The sequence below is a fragment of the Ovis canadensis genome, chromosome 13 (assembly GCF_042477335.2).
Source record: "Ovis canadensis isolate MfBH-ARS-UI-01 breed Bighorn chromosome 13, ARS-UI_OviCan_v2, whole genome shotgun sequence".
In the NCBI taxonomy this organism is placed as follows: Eukaryota; Metazoa; Chordata; class Mammalia; order Artiodactyla; family Bovidae; genus Ovis; species Ovis canadensis.
This window is the reverse complement of record NC_091257.1, coordinates 89,881,501-89,905,188: the sequence shown is the minus strand read 5'-3', so window position 1 is coordinate 89,905,188 and position 23,688 is coordinate 89,881,501. Positions and strand designations below refer to the sequence as shown.

At 47.8% G+C, this 23,688-nt stretch overlaps 2 protein-coding genes across 3 annotated transcripts in view; one reads left to right on the top strand and one right to left on the bottom strand.

Annotated features, from left to right (window-relative positions):
- The window catches only part of DNTTIP1 (deoxynucleotidyltransferase terminal interacting protein 1), a 24,968-nt gene extending 13,330 nt beyond the window's left edge, over positions 1 to 11,638 (bottom strand). The window contains exons 1-4 of one of the 2 annotated variants that reach the window (XM_069548644.1): positions 11,448 to 11,638; positions 10,805 to 10,875; positions 9,691 to 9,787; positions 3,464 to 3,562 (exon numbers count right to left, since the gene is read on the bottom strand). In XM_069548644.1, the coding sequence (XP_069404745.1) occupies positions 3,464 to 3,562; positions 9,691 to 9,787; positions 10,805 to 10,875; positions 11,448 to 11,552 (372 nt within the window). In that variant the 5' untranslated portion in view covers positions 11,553 to 11,638. The remainder of the gene's footprint in view (positions 1 to 3,463; positions 3,563 to 9,690; positions 9,788 to 10,804; positions 10,876 to 11,447) is intronic. The other variant, XM_069548642.1, reaches the window with a different exon arrangement.
- On the top strand, positions 11,622 to 23,688 carry WFDC3 (WAP four-disulfide core domain 3). Its single transcript, XM_069548645.1, has 6 exons — positions 11,622 to 11,775; positions 12,120 to 12,202; positions 13,639 to 13,873; positions 21,793 to 21,924; positions 22,690 to 22,876; positions 23,470 to 23,688. The coding sequence occupies exons 2-5, from the start codon at positions 12,146 to 12,148 to the stop codon at positions 22,857 to 22,859; spliced, it is 594 nt and encodes a 197-aa protein (XP_069404746.1). The 5' UTR covers positions 11,622 to 11,775; positions 12,120 to 12,145; the 3' UTR covers positions 22,860 to 22,876; positions 23,470 to 23,688.

The following is a 23,688-nucleotide window of genomic DNA, read 5'->3' as shown; positions in this document are numbered from 1 at the left end:
AAAGAACATACCTCAACATAATAAAAGCTATATATGACAAACCCACAGCAAACATTATCCTCAATGGTGAAATATTGAAAGCATTTCCCCTAAAGTCAGGAACAAGACAAGGGTGCCACTGCTATTCAACTATTCACCACTGCTATTCAACATAGTTTTGGAAGTTCTGGCCACAGCAGTCAGAGCAGAAAAAGAAATAAAAGGAATCCAAATTGGAAAAGAAGAAGTAACACTCTCAGTGTTTGCAGATGACATGACCCTCTACATAGAAAACCTTAAAGCCTCCACCAGAAAATTACTAGAGCTAATTAATGAATATAGTAAAGTTGCAGGATATAAAATCAACACACAGAAATCCCTTGCATTCCTATACACTAATAATGAGAAAATAGAGAAATTAAGGAAACAATTCCATTCACCATTGCAATGAAAAGAATAAAATACTTAGGAATATATCTACCTAAAGAAACTAAAGACCTATATATAGGAAACTATAAAACACTGGTGAAAGAAATCAAAGAGGACACTAATAGATGGAGAAATATACCATGTTCAAGGATCAGAAGAATCAATATAGTGAAAATGAGTATACTACCCAAAGCAAACTATAGATTCAATGCAATCCCTATCAAGCTACCAACAGTATTTTTCACAGAGCTAGAACAAATAATTTCACAATTTGTATGGAAATACAAAAAACCTGGAATAGCCAAAGCAATCTTGAGAAAGAAGAATGGAACTGGAGGAATCAACTTGCCTGACTTTAAGCTCTACTACAAAGCCACAGTCATCAAGACAGTATGGTACTGGCACAAAGAGAGAAATATAGATCAATGGAACAAAACAAAAAGCCCAGAGATACACCCACACACCTATGGACATCTTATTTTTGACAAAGGAGGCAAGAATATACAATAGAGTAAAGACAATCTCTTTAACAAGTGGTGCTGGGAAAACTGGTCAACCACTTGTAAAAGAATGAAACTAGAACACTTTCTAACACCATACACAAAAATAAACTCAAAATGGATTAAAGATCTAAACGTAAGACCAGAAACTATAAAACTCCTAGAGGAGAACATAGGCAAAACACTCTCTGACGTAAATCACAGCAGTATCCTCTATGACCCACCTCCCAGAATACTGGAAATAAAAGCAAAAATAAACAAATGGGACCTAATTAAACTTAAAAGCTTCTGCACAACAAAGGAAACTATAAGCAGGTGAAAAGACAGCCTTCTGAATGGGAGAAAATAATAGCAAATGAAGCAACTGACAAACAATTTCAAAAATATACAAACAACTCCTGTAGCTCAATTCCAGAAAGATAAACGACCTAATAAAAAAATGGGCCAAAGAACTAAACAGACATTTCTCCAAAGAAGACATACAGATGGCTAACAAACACATGAAAAGATGCTCAACATCACTCATTATCAGAGAAATGCAAATCAAAACCACAATGAGGTACCATTTCACACCAGTCAGAATGGCTGTGATCTAAAAGTCTACAAGCAATAAATGCTGAGGAGGGTGTGAAGAAAAGGGAACCCTCTTACACTGTTGATGGGAATGCAAACTAGTACAGCCACTATGGAGAACAGCGTGGAGATTCCTTAAAAAACTGGAAATAGAACTGCCTTATGACCCAGCAATCCCACTGCTGGGCATACACACCGAGGAAACCAGAACTGAAAGAGACACGTGTACCCCAATATTCATCACAGCACTGTTTATAATAGCCAGGACATGGAAGCAACCTAGATGCCCATCAGCAGATGAATGGATAAGAAAGCTGTGGTACATATACATAATGGAGTATTACTCAGCCATTAAAAAGAATACATTTGAATTAGTTCTAATGAGGTGGATGAAACTGGAGCTGATTATACAGAGTGAAGTAAGCCAGAAAGAAAAACACCAACACAGTATACTAAGGCATATATATGGAATTTAGAAAGATGGTAACAATAACCCTGTATGCGAGACAGCAAAAGAGACACAGATGTATAGAACAGTCTTTTGGACTCTGTGGGAGAGGGAGAGGGTGGGATGATTTGGGAGAATGGCATTGAAACATGTATAATATCATATATGAAATGAATCACCAGTCCAGGTTTGATGCAGAATACAGGATGCCTGGGGCTGGTGCACTGGGATGACCCAGAGGGATGGTATGGGGAGGGAGGTGGGAGGGGGGTTCAGGATGGGGAACACGTGTACACCCGTGGCAGATTCATGGTGATGTATGGCAAAACTAATACAATATTGTAAAGTAATTAGCCTCCAGTCAAAATAAATAAAAAAGAAAGAAAAACAACCTGGGGCTGGCTGCTCTGAGGATAGAGTGGAGGAAGGCAAATGGGGAAGCAGCTCAGGGCTGAGCTGTATGTTTAGAATCATCAACAGCTACACTGGCTTCAAAGCCACAGGACTAGATAAAGTCATGTGGAAGGACAGGGAGCCAGAGATAAGATGGGATTTGTGAACTAAACAAAACAAAGAGTGTTGCTCAGCTCTACAAGGGTTAAGTTGTAACCCACTGCAAGTAGCCTGCACCCCGAGAGGAATTCAAGACGAAAAAGAGTCACTCTGTGCTTTGGAAAAACAGGTCCTCAGACAGATAAGATGTGTATCTCAGGGGGAATCTCAACGACCTCAGATTCGAGGCCCTGGTCTTGCTCTTTTCTGAGGCTGTGCCTGAGCAGCTTGCCAGCCAACCTCCCAGAAGACATTATTCTCTCAACTCATGATAGTGAGGGACAGGGGAAGCCTGGCGGGCTGCAGTCCGCGGGGTCCCCAAGAGTCGGACACAACTTAGTGACTGAACAGCAACAACGTGATAGAAGGACTGAACTCCAGTCTGCTCCTGTGGCTATCGTCATGAAGCAGATTCCACCTCTGACAGCTATTGGTTTCACAGTCAAGCACGGAATCTGGGTGATGTTGACAATTCCTATTAATAACAGCAGCTGACACATGTAAACAGGTTCACGACTATCTTGAGCACACAGCCATTTCTAGACCTGACGTCATGCCTCCTGACCACACCTTGGGAGGCAAGGAGGCAGAAAGGGTGGTAGTTCTCGTGACACCAAAAGGGGCTGTGACTACGTGAAGGGTCAAGTCACCACGCACTAAGAGGCAAGCCAGATCTTAGCTCTTCTACCTCCTGCCTCCGCTAAGCCACAATTTCTTCATTTGTAAACTAGGAATTGAAAGGTGCCTTCTGTGCAGGTTTCTCCTGAGATGGAAATGAACTCATGCAGGTGAAAGTGTCTACCATAGTACCTGACATCTAGTAGCTACCTCCCTTCCCTCTGTCTTCAAAGCTCCAAGCCCTGTCTAAGTAAGTAGCTCACTGGGTTTCCTTCCAAATACCACTGATGATGAGACCGTCTGTCTTTGCCGAGCCCGGAGGGCTAACCCCTGTGCCTACACTTTTCCTCCCCTTTGATCTCACCTGCTCCAGGCAGCTCCGACAGGCCTCCTGGATCAGCTGCTCAGCATCCACTTCTTCCCCGACGTTGTCTCGTACATTCAGTGCTGCCTTCTGGAAGAACTAGGGAGAAGTACAATAGAAGACAGAGCCAGAAGTCCTGCTGATTTGCACCAACGTGAAGGGAACTGTACATAGAATCTACCCTTATAAAGAAGGGAAGGGGCTTCCCAGGTGGCTCATTGGTAAAGAATCTGCCTGTCAACGCAGGAGACACACAAGACACAGGTTCGGGGAAGATCCTCTGGAGTACGAAATGGCAACCCACTCAAGTATTCTTGCCTGGAAAATTCCATGGACAGAGGAGCCTGGTGTCCATGGAGTTGCAAAGAGTCAGACATAACTGAGCGACTAAGCACACACGTATGCATAAAGAAGGGAAAGGCAATCATGACCATGCTGTGAGATCAGCCAGGCTTAGATTCAGGTCCCTGGCTCTACTTCCCCTCTTCATCCTCTCTTACAGAGGAGAACCATCACTGAGGTACTCAAAGCAGGGTCTTCACAGTAGTAACGTGTGGACAGTACAAAATCAAAGCATAACCTAAATGTCCAAGTACAACTGAAGTTAATTATGGACTATCTATACCATGAAGAAGTAGACAAGTATCAAAAATCACAGTAAGCAAGGAACAGGAGAATATATTTTTGACACAAAAAGGTATTCATGACATACAGTCAAGTGAAGAAAGGAAGTTATTAAACAGTCTGGGATAGCGTGAGACTAAGACAGCAAAAAGCAAACATAAGACAAAAGAACTGTGAGAATACACTATATTAAAGTGGTGATGTCGTGATTGTTTTCTCTTTTTTTGTGTAACTATAAATCTTCTCAATTTCTACAATGCACCTGTTTTACTTCCATAGAAGAAGAAGAAGGGAAAAAAAGGCCAGTGCCTGAGATGAACAGGTCAGGGAGGCCAGAAAAGACACAGTAGGCAGAAAAGCCTACTTGAACCCTGACTTCACCCCATCTGAGAGGAACATCTGTTGACTGGGCGGGGCAAGACTCGGCCAGGCCCCCGGATATCAGCAGCCCCAGCTGGCCGGGGAAAGGAAAGGCAGAAGGTTCCTCCACCAGGTACGGGGGAGAGCTTGAGCCTGAAACCAAGGGCCAAGGTGATGCGAGGTCCAAACAGAGACACTGGGAATACATCAAAAAGAGAGTCCATGTCTCTAGAAGAAAAGAGAGGTTCTCTTCAGTAAATAGAAAAATTCTGAAATCTAAAACCCATGAACCCCTAGAGGCAGACAACCAGGCGGAGGTACAATCACTTACATATATACCTTTGTTGTTTACACCAAACCAAGGGGAAGAGAGTGAAAGCACTGGATTAGAGAGCTCAAGAGTTTAGGAGGAAAATTCTGCAGGCAAAATTAAGTGAAATGATCAGATGAGTTTGACTTCAAAACAAAAACTAAAAATTGGAGGTTAATACTGGTGTTCAACGTTGATTAATGACTAAGTGAATGCTAAATGAAGTAACGGATACTTTACAACCACCCTGTGAGGCGGGCAGTACAAGGAATATGTAGGCTAAGCGTAAGCCACCTCTGGATATGAGAATAAATAAGGAATTCTCAAGCACTATTGGTAGAAATGCAAAATGGCACAGAATTTCTGGAAAGAAATTTTCTTGAGGGAAAAATGTTTCCTCCTTTACCCCTCAATTTCATCTTTACAACGTTATCCTTCAGAAAGATTCTCACAGGTGAACAAAGATATACATTCAAAGTGTTCAAGGTAGAAGTGTTTGTAATAGGGAAAAATGTAAATAATTCAAGTGCTCTACGGACTAGCTAACTAAACTGCAGTACATTCACACACTAGACTACTCTGCAACTATTACAAAACAATCAGTGTGAGCTATTACGTACTGCCCTAGAAACATGACCAAAATATACTGTTAAATGAAAAAAACAAATTGCAGACTGGTGCAAAACGATCCTATGTATTTTTTAAACATGCATGTGCGTGCGCACACACACAGACACACAAATAAATATAGGAGACTACATGATCATTATTAACAGTCTGGTATTCTGTGAGGTGAGTTTTAGTGACTTTTGGTTTTTATTTTTATTCAATTGATACTAATACCTATTACCTAGTCTACAATTAACCTTTAAAAAAATTTATTTATTTTTTATTGAAGGATAATTGCCTTACAAAATTTTGCTGTTTTCTGTCAAACCACAACATGAATCAGCCATAGGTATATATATATCCCCTCTCCATCCCACCCCTCTAGGTTGATACAGAGCCCCTGTTTGAGTTTCCTGAGCCATACAGCAAATTCCTGTTGGCTATCTGTATTACATACGGTAATGTAAGTTTCCGTGTTACTCTTTCCTTGCATCTCACCCTCTCCTCCCCTCTCCTCATGTCCATGTTTATTTTCTATGTCTATTTCTCCACTGTTGCCCTGTAAATAAACTCTTCATTACCATTTTTCTAGATTCTGTATATATGCGTTAGAATACAGTATTTATCTTTCTCTTTCGGACTCACTTCACTCTGTATAATAGGTTCTAGGTTTACAATTAACCTTCTGCTGTATTTGCTATCTCATAGCCATCTACTCATCCCACTTATCCATCCATCACTCCATTTTCTAAGCTATGTTATTAGAAGATTTTTTAAAGGGGTGTGCATTTAGTAGTAACAAGAATAAACTGATAAAACTAAACATTTCTTGGATAAGATCAGCCATTTCTGAAGTTATTATTCTAAACATTCTTAAGAAAATGGGTAGCTGAGATTTGGGAACACTATTAAACAAAGCGATCTGATGAGGCTGATCAAGAGCTTGCACTTAATACAAAGCTGTGATGTAATCAAGTCATTTGTACCTTGTCCTAAAAACAAGCGTGGCAAGGAGGTATCTTTGCAGACAACGTGAAGCCACAAATTGTGTTTATTCAGCATTTGTCCAGGAGAGAAAGTTCCTGAATCATGGTATCCACTATCAGGACAAGCAACCAGGAAAGTGCTTTGGAGATAGACAATCCTGGTCTAGCCTTTTCCTAGTGGCTTAACCCCTTTATTTTTGCATATGTAAAGGTGCAGAGGTATAAGAATACTTGGGGCATCCTGGGAAGTGCAGAAGTCAGGGGAAGGAATAACTAGGTATATAGCAAGGGGTGGCTGCGGTCTGATCTCAGGGGGCCATATATGCCACGTAAAGGAATTTGGCTTTCACCCAGAAAAAAAAGGAAAGTCATGGAGGGATTTTAAAGGATTTACATTTTAGGAATCACTGGATTTATGGAGGGTGGGCTGAAAGAGGGAAAGAACAGAGGCAGTTAAGGATTACAGCGGGAGAAATAATGAAGGCCGGAACCAAGGCAGAGCCAAAGAAGAAAGGCAGGCTGGTCAGAGTGTGGGGTGGCATGCACAGGACCCCAGGACTGAATATGGAAGATGGAGGAGGGCAGAGCCCACTGGACTCTGGTTTTTAAGTGAATGATGATCTCATTTAAACTTGTCCATAACTGAGCTCCTGCTTCCTCTGCTTGTTTCCATCTTCTTCATACCAAGTCAGTGGTGATTCTACTTTACAGTTGCCTCTGGCAAATAACTTGGGAGTTATTTACTTCTCTTTTTCTTTTACCCGGCACTTCTGAATTACTGGCAAATCCTATTTGCTACCTTGGAGACATACAGAATCTGACTCTTTCCTGGAACCCTTACTGCTAATACCCAAGCCTAATACTATCATCTCAAGCTTCCTAACTGCTCCTTCTGAAGTCTACTCTATGACTGTCAGAGAGACTCTTTAAAAATGATCAGATCATGAACTCTGCTCAACTCTCCAAGAGCCTCTATTTTACTTGTAATAAAACCCAAAGTTCTGTCAACTGGAAAAAAAAGAAAAAAAAAGCACAACCTAAAAGTTGAGAGTTATGTTTTATTTGGTGGACAAAACTGAGGACTTAAGTCTGGGACATAGCATCTAAGACAGCTTTGGGAGACGGCTCCAAGAAGGCAAGGTGGGGAGCCAGGATATCGACACACAAGTTTTTGCAACAAGAGTAGGTAGTCGGCACATCAAAAGATTACTGTTAAACAAAGAAAACCATATCTCCAGTTAAGGAATTTAGTGCTTTCCTATGTATGGAAAGATGCAGGAGTCTGGGCTCACTGAAACCATTCTTTTGGTGTGTGCCTCAGCTTCCTGGGGCCAGAATCCTGTGCCTTCTCAGTCCCGAGTCCCCTTGGGGTGCACTGTCAGGGGTGGTTGCAGCAGTTGACCGCTAGATGGTGGGCGTCCTGTTTCTGTCCTGAGTTCCCTCGGGGCTCTAGGCCGGGTGGCTGTAGAGAGATGGCTTGATGGCTGCAGCAGCCTTTGTTTTCTGATGTGGCAGGTAATACTTCTCATTCACAGTTCTCACCCCGGCTTCAAAGTTCTGCCCAAGCTGAGTCTGTTACCTGTCTGGTCATCTCTCCTACTTCTTTCCTGGTTTGGTTGGCTCCCACCACACTGGCCACTCTGGTGCTTTGAATGTGCCAAGCATGCTCCTGGCTCTGGGCCTCTGCCCTTGTTCCCTCTGCCTGGGTTGCTTTCCCTCCAGGTATATGCATGACTTGTTCCTTCCTCACTCTTTTGGGTCTCTGCTCAAATGTCTTGCCTAGACACAACCTATGAAAGAGCACCTCTGTTCCCTATAAGTCACTGTTTTCTCCTTCTCTCTGGCATTCGCTGACAAAGGACACATTTGTTTAAAGAGGGCAAGGACGCTGCCCATTTTGTTCCCTGTTACATCCTTAAGTGCCTAGAACAGTGCCTGCATTATGGTAAGGGCTTAGAAAATACTTCTCGAATGAAAGAATAAATACATGAGAAGATTTAGGAAGAGAAACACAAGAGTTCAGTCCTTAATATGCTGGGACTGAAGCATCTGTGGGAAATTCAGGTAGAGCCGTGTAGAAGATTATTAATAGATATTGAAATAAATTTTAAACAGCAACAATAGTTATCTATTAAACAAGTAATAAAAACACTTGCATTCCAAGCACAGGCTGAGCACATTACACTTAAGTCATTTCATCCTCACAACAGCTTGGCAAAACTAATGGAGCTGACCCTATGGGGCCTTGGAGGACAGGGAGCAGGCTCCTCTCCCATATCCTCTGCTTTAAAGCTCCTCAATAACAGCATCTGATGCACATTTCCTGAGTTGTCTAATAGATGTTAAAGCCACCATGAAGTGGAAGAAATGAACTACGTGATGAACATGAGCAGAGCCTAAGGGTTAATAATGTTACTCCCTGTGATACTACACGGCCACCTCACCATCAGCCAATCAGAGAATTGTGCACAAGCTGATCACATACCCTGGGATGCCCCTCCCTCACGTTGTCTTTAAAATGCTTTGCTGAAACCCACTGGGGAGTCTGGGTGTTTCAAGCCCTAGTCTAGTCCCCGGAGGGCTTCCCTGATGGCTCAGTGGTAAGGAACCCACCTGCCAATGCAGGAGATGAGGGTTTGAAGATCCCATGGAGAAGGAAACAGCAACCCACTCCAGTGGTCTTGCTTGGGAAATTCCATGGACAGAGGCGCCTGGTGGGCTACAGTCCATGGGGTTGCAGAGTTGGACATGACTTAGTGACTAAATAACAATAACAGAAACAAACTAGTGCCCAGCCTCCTTGCTTGGTGCTGTCCAGCAGTAAATGTTGCACTTTCCTTCACCACTACCTGGTGTCAGTAGATTGGTTTTACTGCGTGTGGGTGAGCAGACCCAAACTTGCTTGGGCTTCCCAGGTGGCGCTGCAGGTAAAGAACCCACTTGCCAATGCAGGAGACTTAAGAGATGCAGATTTGATCCCTGGGTTAGGGAGATCCCCTGGAGAAGGACGTGGCAACCCAGTCCAGTATTCTTGCCTGAAGAATCCCATGGACAGAGGAGCCTGGCGGGCTACAGTCCATAGGGTCACAAAGAGTTGGACATGACTGAAGCAACTTAGCATACACATGGGTGAGGAGACCCAAACCTGCTTTGGTAACAATAAGAGGTATTCAATTACCCCCCAAAGAGAAAAAACATTCTTGGAGTGGGGATTCCAAATTGGAAAACTTTAGGCATGTGTAGGTACTAGAAAGAGCTAGGGAGACTGTGATGCAGGGAAGGATCACCGATGAGTCTTAACTCCTATTTTTTTTTCTTTGTCTCTGCATCCTTCTCACCTTCATGTACTTGTTGAAGACTGTCTGGATCTCCTCGTTGATGCTGGGCTGCAGGACAGCTCGGAGGAGGTCCATGGAGATGGCAGGATCTGTGAAACTGCAGAGGGAGGGAGGGGAAGAAGCCACAGTCAGGAGGCATGTTCCAAACATTTCTTTTCCCAATCTGCCCAGCCAATTACTGACATAAGATCCTTCAACAACAATAACAGATGGCTTTGGGACTTCCCTGGCAGTCCAGTGGTTAAAACGCTATGCTTCCACTATAGGAAGCACTGGTTTGATCCTTGGTCAGGGAACTAAGATCCTGCATGCCATGTAGCGCGGCTAGAAAAAGAAAAAAACAAACCACCCCCGAATAAACAAAAAGATGACTTTTACTGAAAACTAGCTATGAGTCCAAGTTCTGTGCAAACCACATAGATGTGGGACTTCATTTCATACTCATAACTCTATGAAATGGGCACTATTTTTAAAGTGTTTTAGCAGAATAATACTTAATATACTGTAAGTTTTAGTGAACATCCATTTAATCACTACTTAGGTCAAGACTTCCCAGGTAGTGCTACATGTAAAGAATGCGCCTGAGATGCAGGAGATGAGGGTTCGATCCCTGGGTCTGAAGATTCCCCTGGAGGAGGGCATGGCTCCCCACTCCAGTATTCTCGGCTGGAGAATCCCATGGTGGGCTACAGTCCATAGGGTTGCAAAGACCTGGACACCGTTGAAGCGAATTAGCATACATACACACATACAGGTCAACAAACATATACAACCAGCATCCCAAAGACCCATTTTGCGCTCCCTCCCTTCCCTGAGATGGAGACTATCAGGCCTACGTTTCTCATAATCTTCATGCTATTCTGCCTCTTTGGCAGCTTTAAACACAAGAGCCATTGAAGGTTAGGGATCTTGGGCATTGTCTAATCAACACACCTCTCCCTCGTTTTGAGTTTGGGGGAAATGACTTGCTCAAGGTCACACAGAGAGTTACTGAATCTGAATCTCCTCCTTCTACTGGCTGATGAACTCTTTCTTAGCCCTGTGCAGTGGGGACCGCAAAGCTGCCTTCCACGCCAGGGCCCTGGAGAGACATCCCGTTCAGGACTAGCCTTACCTTGTGGTCATCTGTGAGCGGCGGCCCCTCCGCTGCACTTGCCGGTGCTTGATCATTATGTTCCAAGGGTTCTGTGGGGACCAAGGGAGCAGATGTCACCGAGGTCCGTGACACTGGCGTGGAGGTGGAGCGTGGGCATTAAGTTACACCTCAGACATTCCTGCTTCTCGGGTGCTTTCACCGTCTCTGCCACCTTGGGCTAGGGCGGTGCAGGGGAAGGCCCGGCCGGGGAAGAGGAACAGAGCAAAGTTTCCTGCCTCCAAAGTCCCAACCCTACTTTTCAGAAAAGGGTGGAGGAAGGGGACCAGTGTTTACCGAGGGTCTACTCTGCCAGATGATGCGCTGGGCGCTTTACCCGCATTTATTATCCCTCCCCCTGACAACTTTACGAGGCAGGGGCTAGACATCTCCATCTTCCCGAAGATAAAACTGGGGCTGAGAGGCTTGACAGGGCTGGCCCACGTCACCTAGCTAGGAGGGCGGCACCAGAATTTGAAGCCAGGTCGTCGGACTGTGACAATGCCAACCCCCTCGGTAGATCAGCCGCCGCGTTCTCTCCCCCGCGGGCCAGGGTCCCGGGAGCCCGAGGCCCTGCCCGGCCCGAGCCGAGGCCCCGCCTGGGCCTCCCCGGGGGCGCCCTCACCGTGAGAACCAGCTGCCCCGCTGCGCCCGCGTCTCCCAGCTCGGGGCCACCCCGCTCTGCCCCGCCGGGTCCCCGCGGCTGCTCAACGTCGCCAGTGGCCCCCATGGCGCCACGGGCCCCCACAACTTCAGCCCGACTCTGCCACCGGCCGGAAAGTGGCCCCGTGACGTCATTGGAACGCGCCGCCCTCAGGCTCCGGAAGCGCGACGCGGCGAGCGGTGGGGTTGCCCGGGAAACCGAGCCGCTGGTTCTCGTCGGGTTGCAGCTGCTTAGAGGCGTTGCGTGTCGGGTGGCCTTTCTCCCTCTCGGGGGCGGCCTCGCTTCGGGTGTGACTGGGGGTGTTCAGTCAAGGGTCGTTCTCTGGCCGGGCCAAGGCCCGTGGAGAAGTGCGGGGCGGGAGGAAGGGAGCAGGTTTCCATGGGCTGGAGCTGGGGAGAGGAGGGGGGCGTTTGGTACGGGGGCGTCTGCGGTTGTCTTTGGAAAACTAGATTTTAATATGCTCCCAGAATTGGATGGGCCTTATGCGAGGACCCCAAAACCCAACAAGAGGTGGGGGGATCTGGCCCATGGCATCCTAAACACTCACTCAGGGGTCCCTCCAGGCCTTTACCCCAGGGGTTGCCTCTTGGCGTCGGAAGGCATCTAATGAAGATCCTGGGCTTCTCTCCCCAGATGGTTGATTCTGGGATAGGTTGAGGATGCAGGGGTTTCACAGCTGTGGAGTTCCCCAGATCCCCTTTTGCTCTGCATTAGAGGTAAGACATCCATGAATAGAATTGGACCTACTTTTACCAGGTCATAATATGGGGTAGTAGAAGGTGCATGAGTTTTGCAGTTAGAAAGATCTGAGTTCAAATTCATTATGATAAGATGATAAAGAACACTGGCTATGGAATTGGACTGCTTACCTTTGTTCTGGGCTTCCCAAGTGGCTCAGTGGTCAAAGAATCCTCCTGGAACACAGGAGATGCAGGAGATGTCTGTTCCATCCCTGGGTCAGAAGATTCCCTGGAATGGCAATCCACTCCTGGTATTCTTGCCCGGGGAATCCCATGGACAGAGGAGCCTGGTGGGCTACAGTCCATAGAGTTACAAAGACTCAGACGCTGCAAAAAGTCAGACATGACCGAAGAAACTGAGCATGCACACACGCACCTTTGTTCTACCACTTATTAGCTGCGACCTACATTTCTTTCTGCGATGCAGTTTCCCCATCTGTAGAATGGGGATAATAGTATTTAACTCATAGGGTTGTAGTGAGAATTAAGTGAGCTAACTTGTGTAAAGTACTTAGACCCTTGGCAGTAATAAACCTTCAAACAATGCTATCTGACATTACTGTTATTAAATTCCAAAAGCCACCACTTACTAGCTTAATGACCTTGGGCAGTTTTCCCTCTAAAAAAAGAATTAGTTTTCTTACTTTTGCAAGTTAGTTGTGAGAAATAAAATATGTCAAGCACATATTAGATCAACAAATGTTCATTTATCAGCCTTAAAATAATAAGGTGACTTTCTGGCAACAAACTCCTAGACCCTATTTAGGTTTTTTATCTTGTGCCTTGAATGTCCCCTGCCCTTTAACCTTGTTAGACTAAGCAGAGCCAGTGGACACTATTAAGTATCATGGTTAGTCAAAGGGACAGATAAAGAAAAATAAAAATATAGGAAGAAGAGATAAAGAAAGGGAGTCTATATGACCTAGGTTATTCCTTGAGTCAGCAACTGTTCTTTTGAGTTTTGTCAACTAGCCTTCATATAGTCCAGAAATGTCCTATATGGGCCAGAGTGACCAAGATGTAGGTTTTTGGTGCATTTATGTTAGTTCTGAAGAAATTCAAACACTACTTTTCTATAGTTTTTGAATCGTTTGTACGCAGTTGGTTCTAGTCTCTGTTTTCTAGGTTGCGATGATGGACAGGAGCCACAGTGCATTTTATTAGCGTTGGTTCTTTTCTTTAGTGGTGTCTTTAGTCCTTTCCTCTCTCATTTCAGCTGTAGCCATGTCCCTGAAAAACCCTCTAGGGCTCTCTTTGATCCAGTGTCTATCCCTCTGTTTTCCCAGCTCCCCCTAGATTCTTCATCATTGTCCCTTGTACAGAATTTGATCATTCTGATCACATGTGTCTTTTGGTAGCACCAGGAATGTTCCCACACACCAGCAACCAATCACTTTTCTTCTTCTTGTCAGGAGAAGACATCCTTGGGAATTATTGCGAAAGGGAAGGATCTGGGGCTGGGCTTAGGCCAGTCCCCTTGCCTTGCCCTTCCCTCGGTTGATGTTCTGGGCAAGATGTACATGTCTGGCCGGATTGGAGTTTTCGTCTCAGCTCTCAGCATCATCGTCATGTTGAGCTGCCTCTTCCTCCTGAAGACAATAGTGGCTCTTGGGTCCACGGCATCCAGGGTGACTGTAGGAGAGCGCGGTGAGTTACCCTTTGGGACCCCTGACTAAGAGTTACTGAAAATGACTAGAGAAGAAATCACCCCTTGCCTCCCCCCAGAGTGAGCATCCTCATTTGGGGAGATGGTGGTCTCCTCTGTAGGACAGACCTGGATGGATCAATTCTGGGAGCAGCCAGGATAGGTCTTCCTGGCTTTCTCTGTCCTCTCTGGACAAGGAGATAGCATTTCCAGTCTGGCTTACTAGAGGTTCTGGCTTTGCCCATCCTTTCTCTCTCTCTGCAGAATGGCTGGTCCTTGAGTGGTGCTGGGTGTGTATTGGTGGATGGTGGGGGTGTGGGAGGAGGGGAAGGTGGTTGCAGAAATATTTTAGATAAGAATTTGGGAGAGGCTAAAGGTCCCCGAAGTGCATTTGGCTTCCGTTCCCCATTTCTTGAGGCCTTATCAGGTACGCCCAATCTCAGGTGATCTCTTTTGCAGTGAAAGGAGGAAAATACCCTCCCGATAAGAACCTATGCCAAGAGCCAGGCCAGGGGGATGAATCCTGTCTGGCTGGGCAGATGCACTGCAGTGCATGCTGTGGTTGGCTCTGCTGAGGAGTCGTCCCTAAGGATGTCTCGAGAGGCAAAATCCATGTCTCCTTTCCGATCTTGCCCCTGGGCTATGTAGACCCAGCCAGCTTCCTGTCTTCAAGGTTGGCTCTTGGACTCTAGCTCACCTAGAGCACCTCTTCCCCACCACACCTTTTTTTTTTTTTTTGGTGGGGGAGCTGTCTCTTCTCCTTTAATCACTAGAGTCCCCAGTTCTTTGCTTTCTGTCAGGAAAGAATAGACCATTGATTATCTGTGCTTCTTTTACTTGGAACTCAGGGTTCTTGTGAAGGCTGACCTGCCAGCCAAATCTCCCCATGTAGCAGGCCCCTTCCCTCTACCCAGTAGGATTGTCTGCACCTGACTTTGGCAGCTCCCTTGGGCAGCGTGCCCATAAAAGAGAATAGAGGGTTGTACTCCTTGCCAGGACTCTTGAGGCCCCATCTGGAACTAGGGCTGTGCGTCTGTCTCCCACAGGTCACTCCCGGGCGGCTTGTTGGGCCTGGTGCAGTCTTCCCCATGTTTGAAGGTGATGACTGAATTGTAGGGGCTGAGGGTGAGGCTGGCAGCCCAGCTGGGCACCTCAGTGAGCTGCTCTGGGCCCTGGCCAGCCCAGTTGGGGCTGCTTCTTTCCTGGGAGCTCAGCAGGTTAGAACAGTGATTTCTCTGCAGATTTCCCAGAGCCCACTGGCTGCGTGGGGTTCCTCGTCCGGTGGGAAGTGATATTGGCCATGGGGTTATGAGTTAAGTGCTTTTCTACAGTTCCAGTCCTGGAGCAGGGCTGGCCCACTCACCCAATGGGACTCATTGCTACACCCAGTGACCGGCACTAGGAGCTCTTCTTTCTGGGCTGTGAACAACTTCTGCTTTCATTAAGCCCTGATTCACCAGAGGCTTCCTGTGCTGTCTGTTTGGTAAGGTAGAGGCTCATCAGAGTGCCTGAGGGCCCGGGCTGGACCCTGGACCTGCTCTCCTGAGGCAGTTAGGGTTTGAATATGGGTAAGAAGCCTGGCTCCTCTGTGGCCTCTTTTTATCATCCTTAAAATGGAGGTAAGCATATTTATCTCTTATCAGGGCTTCCCTGATGGCTTAGCAGGTAAGAATCTGCCTGCAATGCAGGAGACACAGGAGATCCCTGGGTCAGGAAGATCCCGTGGAGGAGGAAATGACAACTTGCTGCAGTATTCTTGCCTGGAGAATCCCATGGACAGAGGAGCCTGGTGGACTCCAAAGAGTTGCAAAGACTCGGAAATGACTGATTGACTAAACACATGCATGCTGCTGCTGCTGCTAAGTCGCGTCAGTCGTGTCCAACTCTGTGCTACCCCAGAGACGGCAGCCCACCAGGCTCCCCCGTCCCTGGGATTTTCCAGGCAAGAACACTGAAGTGGGTTGCCATTTCCTTCTCCAATGCATGAAAGTGAAAAGTAAAAGTGAAGTCGCTCAGTCATGTCCGACTCTTCACGACCGCATGGACTGCAGCCTACCAGGCTCCTCCGTCCATGAGATATTCCAGGCAAGAGTACTGGAGTGGGGTGCCATTGCCTTCTCCAAACACATGCCTGCAAGGACATTTCTCTCGTAGAGTGATAAGGCAGTGTCCATTCTCACTGCTGTAACAGAATAGTACAGACTGGGTGGCTTATAAACTACAGACATTTATTTCTCACAGTTCTGGAAATGGGGACATCCGAAATCAAGGTGCCAGATTAAGTGTCTGGTGAGGGCCTGCTTCCTGGTTTGTAGACTGCTCTCTTTTTGCTGTGACCTTATGTGACAAAAGGCCAGTAAGGGCCACTAGCCCTTATGAGGGCTCCAGTCTGTTGACCTAATCACTTCCCAAAGACCCCACTTCCAAATACCCTCACTTTGGGTATTTAGTTTCAACATAAGAATTTTCGGAGAGTACAAGTATTCAGTCTATCCCATGTAGTTGATGCTGATGCTAAGTCGCTTCAGTCGTGTCTGACTCTGTGCAACCCCATAGACGGCAGCCCACCAGGCTCCCCCATCCCTGGGATTCTCCAGGCAAGAACACTGAAGTGGGTTGCCATTTCCTTCTCCAGTGCATGAAAGTGAAAAGTGAAAGTGAAGTTGCTCAGTGGTGTCCGATTCTTTGCAACCCCATGGACTGCAGCCTACCAAGCTCCTCTGTTCATGGGATTTTCCAGGCAAGAGTACTGGAGTGGGTTGCCATTGCCTTCTCCAATCATGTAGTTGAGAAGAAATGTATATAAGAAGCTTGTACAAAACCTGCCAAATAATGCCCAACAGCTTATAGAGTTATGCCCAGCACCTTGCCGATCAGATTTCCTCCCAGCTCTCTGACGTCCGGCCTGTCTATTTCACTTGCTTGCTTATAAATGGATTCAGTACACATTGAGTCGGTCTTTACTACCTGGCATTTGGGCATCCAGGGGTGAGCAGGGCAGTCACGGTCCTTGGTCTCATGGAGCTCAGGCCCTGATGTGAGACAGAGGAAATAATCATAAGTGGACAATAATAAGCACCAGTCATGCTATTGCTATGAAAGGAAAGAAAAGTGTGGGAAAGAGGAGGTATCGTTTTAAGCTGGAGAATGAGAAGAAGCAGCTGGCTGTTGGGTGTAATGCTAGGAAGAGGGAACCGCCGGGGCAAAGCCTGCAGGGTGGGGCTGGGCTTGCTCTTTTCAGGAGGTGAAAGGTCAGTGTGGTTGGAGACGAGAGATGGAGAAGGAGGGTGTTTCCAGTTCAGGTCTAGGCTTTCAGGGAACCTCCAGGGCCTCTGTCTGAGGCTTTATTGTAAGTGCAACGGGAGGCCTTTAAAGCAGGAGAGACCTGGTTGGGTTTTCATTTTAAAAAGACCTCTCTGCTGGAGTGTGATGAATGGATGAGGGGAATGTGGAAGGTGGTAGGCCAGTTGAGAGGCCACTGTGGCAGGCTGGGCAAGGGGGTGGCATGGCTCAGACCAGGCTGGCGACAGTGCAGACCCGGAGGAGCGGCAGACTTGAAGTACTTTTTTGGGGGGAAAATTTTATTTACTATTTTTGGCTGTGTGTGGTCTTTGTTGCTGCTTTTGGGCTTTCTCTAAGTTGTGGCAAGGGGGAGCCACACTTAGTTGTGGCACTTGGGCTTCTCTTGTTGCGGAGCACCGGCTCATGGCAAGCAAGCTTCAGTAGTTGCAGCAGAGGGGCTCAGCAGTTGCGGTTCACCGGCTTAGTTGCCCCAGGGCATGTGAGATCTTCCCCGACCAGGGATTGAACCCGTGTCCACTATTGGCAGGCAGATTCTTAACCAGTGGACCACCAGGGAAGTCCCTGAAATACTTCTGAAGATGGAGCTGACAGGCCTGGTTAGCAGATGTGGGTGATGAGGAAGAGGAAGTGTCAAGAAGGATGCTGAGTGTCTGGCTGGAGCCTTTGGGTGATGGTCGTATTCTTTGCTGAGAAGGGGACAAGTTTGGGAGGAGAAGGGTTTGGAGTGAAGATTCAGATAGTGGCCTTAATGTTGTCCCAGAGGCTTCCCTGGTAGCTCAGATGGTAAAGAATCTGCCTGCAATGTGCAAGACCCAGGTTCAATGCCTGGGTTTGGAAGATCCCCTGAAAAAGAGGATGGCAACCCATTCCAGTATTCTTACCTGGAGAATTCCATGGACAGAGGAGCCTGGTGCATTGCAGCATGTGGGGTTGCCAAGAGTTGGACACGACTGAGCCAATCTCTGTCTGTCTGTCTTGGGTCCCTTATGGCCCCCCTCCCACTGCATGAAGGTTGGCCCCTCCTGAGCCCCTGTGAGCCTCCGTTTTCTTATTAGGAAATATGCATTACGTCCTTTTGTATGGATCGAGGGTGTGGGCTCCATGTGTGTTTGGGCCCCCCTTTCCTGAAACCTCCACGCTGTTTGTACAGCTGAGAGAATTAACACAGCAGGTCCAAGGTTAACATTCCCAGAAAGGCCTGCTCACAAGATTGGCCTTGGCTGGCTTCTGGGCATTTGGATTTTTGAGTGAGTTCCTGCCACCCTAACTATTAAGAGTGGTATGGGCTAGGCAGAGAGTGCCGTGTGCCCAGCCCCAAGGAAGAATCTTGAGTCTCCAGTGGGTTCCCTGGTAGAATACCACTTCATACGTGTTGTCACAGTTTCATGCCAGAAGAATAAAGCTCATCCTGTGCAACTCCCCTGGAGCAGGCTCCTGGAAGCTTGTGCCTGGTTTCCCCTGGACTTCGCGTCATGTGCTTCTTCCCCTTGATGGGTTTTGCTTTGTATTTTTGTGCTGTTGTGAATCATGGCCATGTGTATACCTGTATGCTGAGTCCCGGTGAATCACCAAAACTAGGAGTGGTCCCGGGGGCTCCAGACACACACTAGTTTATTTGTAAGTTTTCCTAACCCCTAAAGCTGTCTACTGCTGGGTCTTTTGGCAGAACTGAGCTGAGTCCCAGTGCTTGTTGATTGGCTTTTAGGTGATCCTTGCAGAGTGTACGGGATTGTAATCATGTGGGTTAAAGGGCACTGGACCTAGTGTCAAAGCTGGGGGTTTGGGGCCCAGTTCTGGGACCATTGACTTCAGGCCAATTCCTCCCCCTTCTGGATGGATGTCTGTCTATTTACATGAGAAGAAAGGAATAGGTTTGAGGACTCAGGGCCCTTCTTGGCTTAAGAAGTTTTAACATGTCACTTTCCGGCCAGCAGCTGGCATCTTTCCCTAGTGGAGGGTTGGAGCTGAGGCAGCAGTGGAGACTCAGTGAGTGTTTCTGGGCTTCAGCTTTCTATTCTGCCTTTCTGATGGTAGCTTGGGAGCTTGGGATCGGGCTTATCCAGAGGCCAGATTGACCATCCCTATTCTGGCTGTCATTCGTATTTCTCACCCTGATTCCTGCTGAGGTGACTGAGGTGGCTAGAAACCGTGTGATAGGAGGGACTGAGCTCACCTAGCCTGGTGGAGCTGAGACAGTGAAAGGCAGAGGATGTCTACAAAGGTGGCACAAGCTGTGATCTTACCAGGTGTCTGGGGATAGGTAAAGGACCAATGGAGAAAACCAGATGGCAGTTGAGTATAAAGAAAGACTTTCTTATCCTTAAGGCTGTCTAGCTTAAATATAAGGATGGCTGGCTGTAGTTGGGCTTGAAGGTAGTAAAGTGAAAGGGAAGTCGCTCAGTCGTGTCCGACTCTTCGCGACCCCATGGACTGCAGCCTAGCAGGCTACTCCGTCCGTGGGATTTTCCAGGCAAGAGTACTGGAGTGGGGTGCCATTGCCTTCTCCCTTAATTCCAGCTTTCCAAACTGAGGATGGGGGATCGTTTGGCAGGGATTCAGGCATCAGATAGAGTGTTGGACTGGGTGGCCCTGCTGGGCACTGGTCTGAAGGGATATATTCTGAGCCTCAGGGCTTCAGCCTATCCTCCAAGGGTCCCTTTTTTGCTTCTGATAGTTGATAAATCCCCAGGGAAGTCAAGGAAGTCTGGCCTGGGAGACAGTACAGCTTTGGTGTCTGTTCCTTGTCCTGGGGACGAAAGCAGTGGTAGCTGGGTGCTCCTGGCATTGGTTACTTCAGAGTTGTGAGTGTGCGCTCAGTTGCTAAGTCGTGTCCAACTCTTGGCGACCCTATGGACTGTAGCCTCCCAGGTTCCTCTCTCTGTGGGATTCTCCAGGCAAGAATACTGGAGTGGGTTGCCACTTCCTCCTCCAGGGATCTTCCTGGCCCAGGGATTGAACCCGCGTCTCCTCTGTCTCCTGCATTGGCAGGCAGGTTCTTTACCCTGAGACACCTGGGAAGCTACTTCAGAGTCAGGCCCAGCAAAATGGTTAAATCTGGGAAGTTTGAGATTCTAGGCTTCCACTTTCTAGGGTACAAGGTATAATTTGGTGAGACGTGTTTGCTGCTGGGTTTTTTCTCTATCGGGGAAATTGTTTTTATGCTCAGTCTTCTCAACCTTGGGGATAAAAGGCTTTGTTCCTTGTTAGAGGGATTTTAGTGTTTGTCAAACAAGTGGGGAGGTGTGGGGAGAGACATGTATGTGGTGATGAACAATGATCATATTTTATGAATAAAAAAATCAAGACATACAGTTGTAATACAGACTGACAATGGCATGAAATAGGGGCTGTTTAGAAAATCTAAGGATGCTAGGTTATTATACCTTGGATTGTTCAGCTGTACGAGGTTTCCCAGGTGGCTCAGTAGCAAAGAATCTGCCTGCCAGTGCAGGAGATGCGGGAGACTGGAGTGTGATCTCTGGGTGGGGAAGATCCCCTGGAGGAGGAAATGGCAACCTGCTCCAGTAGTCTTGCCTAGAAAATATCACGGACAGAGAAGCCTGGAGGACTGCAGTCCATAGGGTTGCAAAGAGTCAGACACAACTGTGCGACTGGACACATGTTTAGCTGCGCGCATTGCCTTGGAGTCTAGCATGTGCTTTTTCCATCATGTCAGGCTTCCCGGAACCAGCTGTGTCCAATCATATGTATATATTCTTTCTCAGAGGCACTGGGCCAGTCCTGTCTTGGTTTTCTGCAAAGCCTTGAATGGCCTGTATTTCCCCTCCATTTAAAAAACTTGAACACCGAGAGGAGTGAGTCACGGTGAGTGGGTGTGGTTTGGATGTGACTTCTTGGGTGTGCCTGCCCTGTGGAGCTGGCCCGTTGCCCACCTGTCTTAGGGATGGTGTAGTAGAAAGAGTGCTTCACTACAGACCGAGAGGCTGGGTTTCGTCCTGTTTTGGCGCTGACTCACTCTGCTTTCTGGGCCAACAGCTTCTCTTCTCTGAGTTTCATTGTCTGTCTAGGGGCCGTGAACGTGTCCCCTGGAGAAGGGCATGGCAACCACTCCAGTAGTCTTGCCTAGAGAATCCCATGGACAGAGAGCCTGGTGGGCTACAGTCCACAGGGTCCCAAAGAGTCAGACATGACTGAAGCAACTGAGCAGGCACACATGCACACACGCTGCTTACATCATACTTGCTGGGGTCTGTTGGTCAAAGCAAATCACCCAGTCCAGCCCAGAGACGATAGGAAGGGGGCTACCCATGGGCATGAGTTCAGCAGCCAGCAGTGCTGATGTCAACCACAGGAAGCAAGGAGGGAGGACGAATATTGGGGCGGCAACTAGTGAGTTTGTCACAACTTGTTAGACCTCAACCGTGCTTTTCAAGCTGCATCTGGATATCAACTTCGTATTTTGTGGCCAGCATTAAAAAAAAGAAGAAATAGAATAAGAAGTATCAGCACTGAATATACATGAATGTACATAAATATACACCCTTTAAGCATTCCATTACATTTTTGTTTGTACATTTTGTACTGGAGTCCCAGTAAAAATAACTGGCAACACTCGGCTGGGGTACCTCTGAGCCCCAGTGTTCTGATTCCGTGGCAGATCTTGGCGGTGAATGTCCGGCTGACCCCCTTCCGTGTGAAGAGCTGTGTGATGGGGACACGTCCTGTCCCCAGGGACAGAAGTGCTGCAGCACCGGCTGTGGCCATGCCTGCTTCGGAGACATTAAGGGAGGTACGTCAGCTCTTTGGGGAAGAGATCCTTGGGTGCTCCTGGGCTCCCAGAGCTGGTTAGGGAGGGAGCCATCTGTGGTCTTCTCTTTCTGTCTGTGGGAGGAAGTCAGAATCCTTATCCTTCCAGTCCTCATACCCTGGCCCCCTCCAAGCCAAGGCAGTCCTCCTCCTGATCAAGGGGCCCATGTATGGCAGGGGGTGGGGAGTAGGAAGCCCAAGCACCAGGGGTGAGGGTGGTGGTGTGGGAGCCTTGCTTCTGCACCCCACTCAGGCCCACCCCAAACCCACAGTGATATCAAGTCCCGAAGTTAAAAAAGAAAAAAGTTTGTTGCTCAGTCATATTTGACTGTGTGACCCCATGGACTGTAGCCCGCCAGACTCCTCCATCCATGAAATTCCCCAGGCAAGAGTACTGGAGTGGGTAGCCTTTCCCTTCTCCAGGGGAGCTTTCCCAACCCAGGGATTGAACCTGGGTCTTGTGCATTGCAGGCAGATTCTTTACCATCTGAGCCACCAGCGAGGTACCTCTAGGGAACTCCTTGTGAGACACCATTTGGAAATCATTAATCCAGATGCTCTCTTGGGGCCCTGCGGGGCTCAGATCCTCTAGCTTCAAGGTGTCCCAGCCAGATGTTTGATTAAGATCTAGTCAGAATCAGGGATGGATTCATCTGAGCCTCTGTGTCTTAAGTCCCAGATGGGATCCCACCTGGAGTCACTGGAACCAACCGTCCTGTCTCTACACCTTTGCTTGTCTATCCCCCAGGGTGGGCCGGCGACTGTCCAAAAGTCTTAGTGGGCCTGTGCATTGTCAACTGCATGGTCGATGCGAACTGCCAAGCTGGGGAAAAGTGCTGCAAGTCAGGCTGTGGCCGCTTCTGTGTCCCACCCAGTCCCATCCCCCCAGCGGGCCCTGAACCCCACCCGGACCATTAGGTCTGACTCTGAGTTAGGTGAGTACAGTCCCTCGTTAATAGTAACAACGGTATTCACTGCTATGTCCAAAACACCGACTTAGGTGCTGGGTGGGAACTCCAGAAGGGCAAGGCAGTATTTGCCCTGGAGAGTCTAGTTAGGTTCTATTTCACAGGTCAGGACCCTCGTATAGGCCGAATGGGCATACAGGTGATCAGAGTGAGTGTGCTTCCTTGGGAAGGTCCTTCTCCTAGAAGTATCATTTGATCTGGGCCCAGAAGGCTCGGCTAGATGTGACCCAGCTAGGAGAACACAGAGAACAAGCTGGATGGGTGGCCTGGTGCCCAAAGACACAGAGGGTGGACTGTGTGTGATGCGCTTGGGGGACGGGTGGGGTGATATGAGAGAGGGGGTGAGGGGCCAGACAGGCTGCTCTCACAGCAGGAAATACAAGGTTGGTCACTGCATAACACGTAGTCGTCAATGCCAGTTTAGCCTGGATTGTCTGAAAAGCAGGCAGCCGTTTAAGGTCCGTGAGCGCAATCTTTGCTACAGTGTAGAAGGGGAGACAGACATGCTGGGGAGCTGGAGCCAGGAGGGCGCAATTATGACCTGATGTTTCTTCTTGCAGGGCCCCGGTGCTCTCTCAATCTGATGTGTCCTGAGCGTCTAGGGGGCTTGTCCTGCAGCCAGGAGAGGCTGTCGTCCTGGGGCTGGTGGCACCCCCGGGCACTGTCACTGCCCTCGCCATGTTGCTGTTCCTACTGCTGCCTTGACTGTGGGAAACCCGGCCCTGGGTCTGGGCAGTGGCTGTGTCGTGCTTCTTCTCCCCAATAAAGGCTGGTGCTGA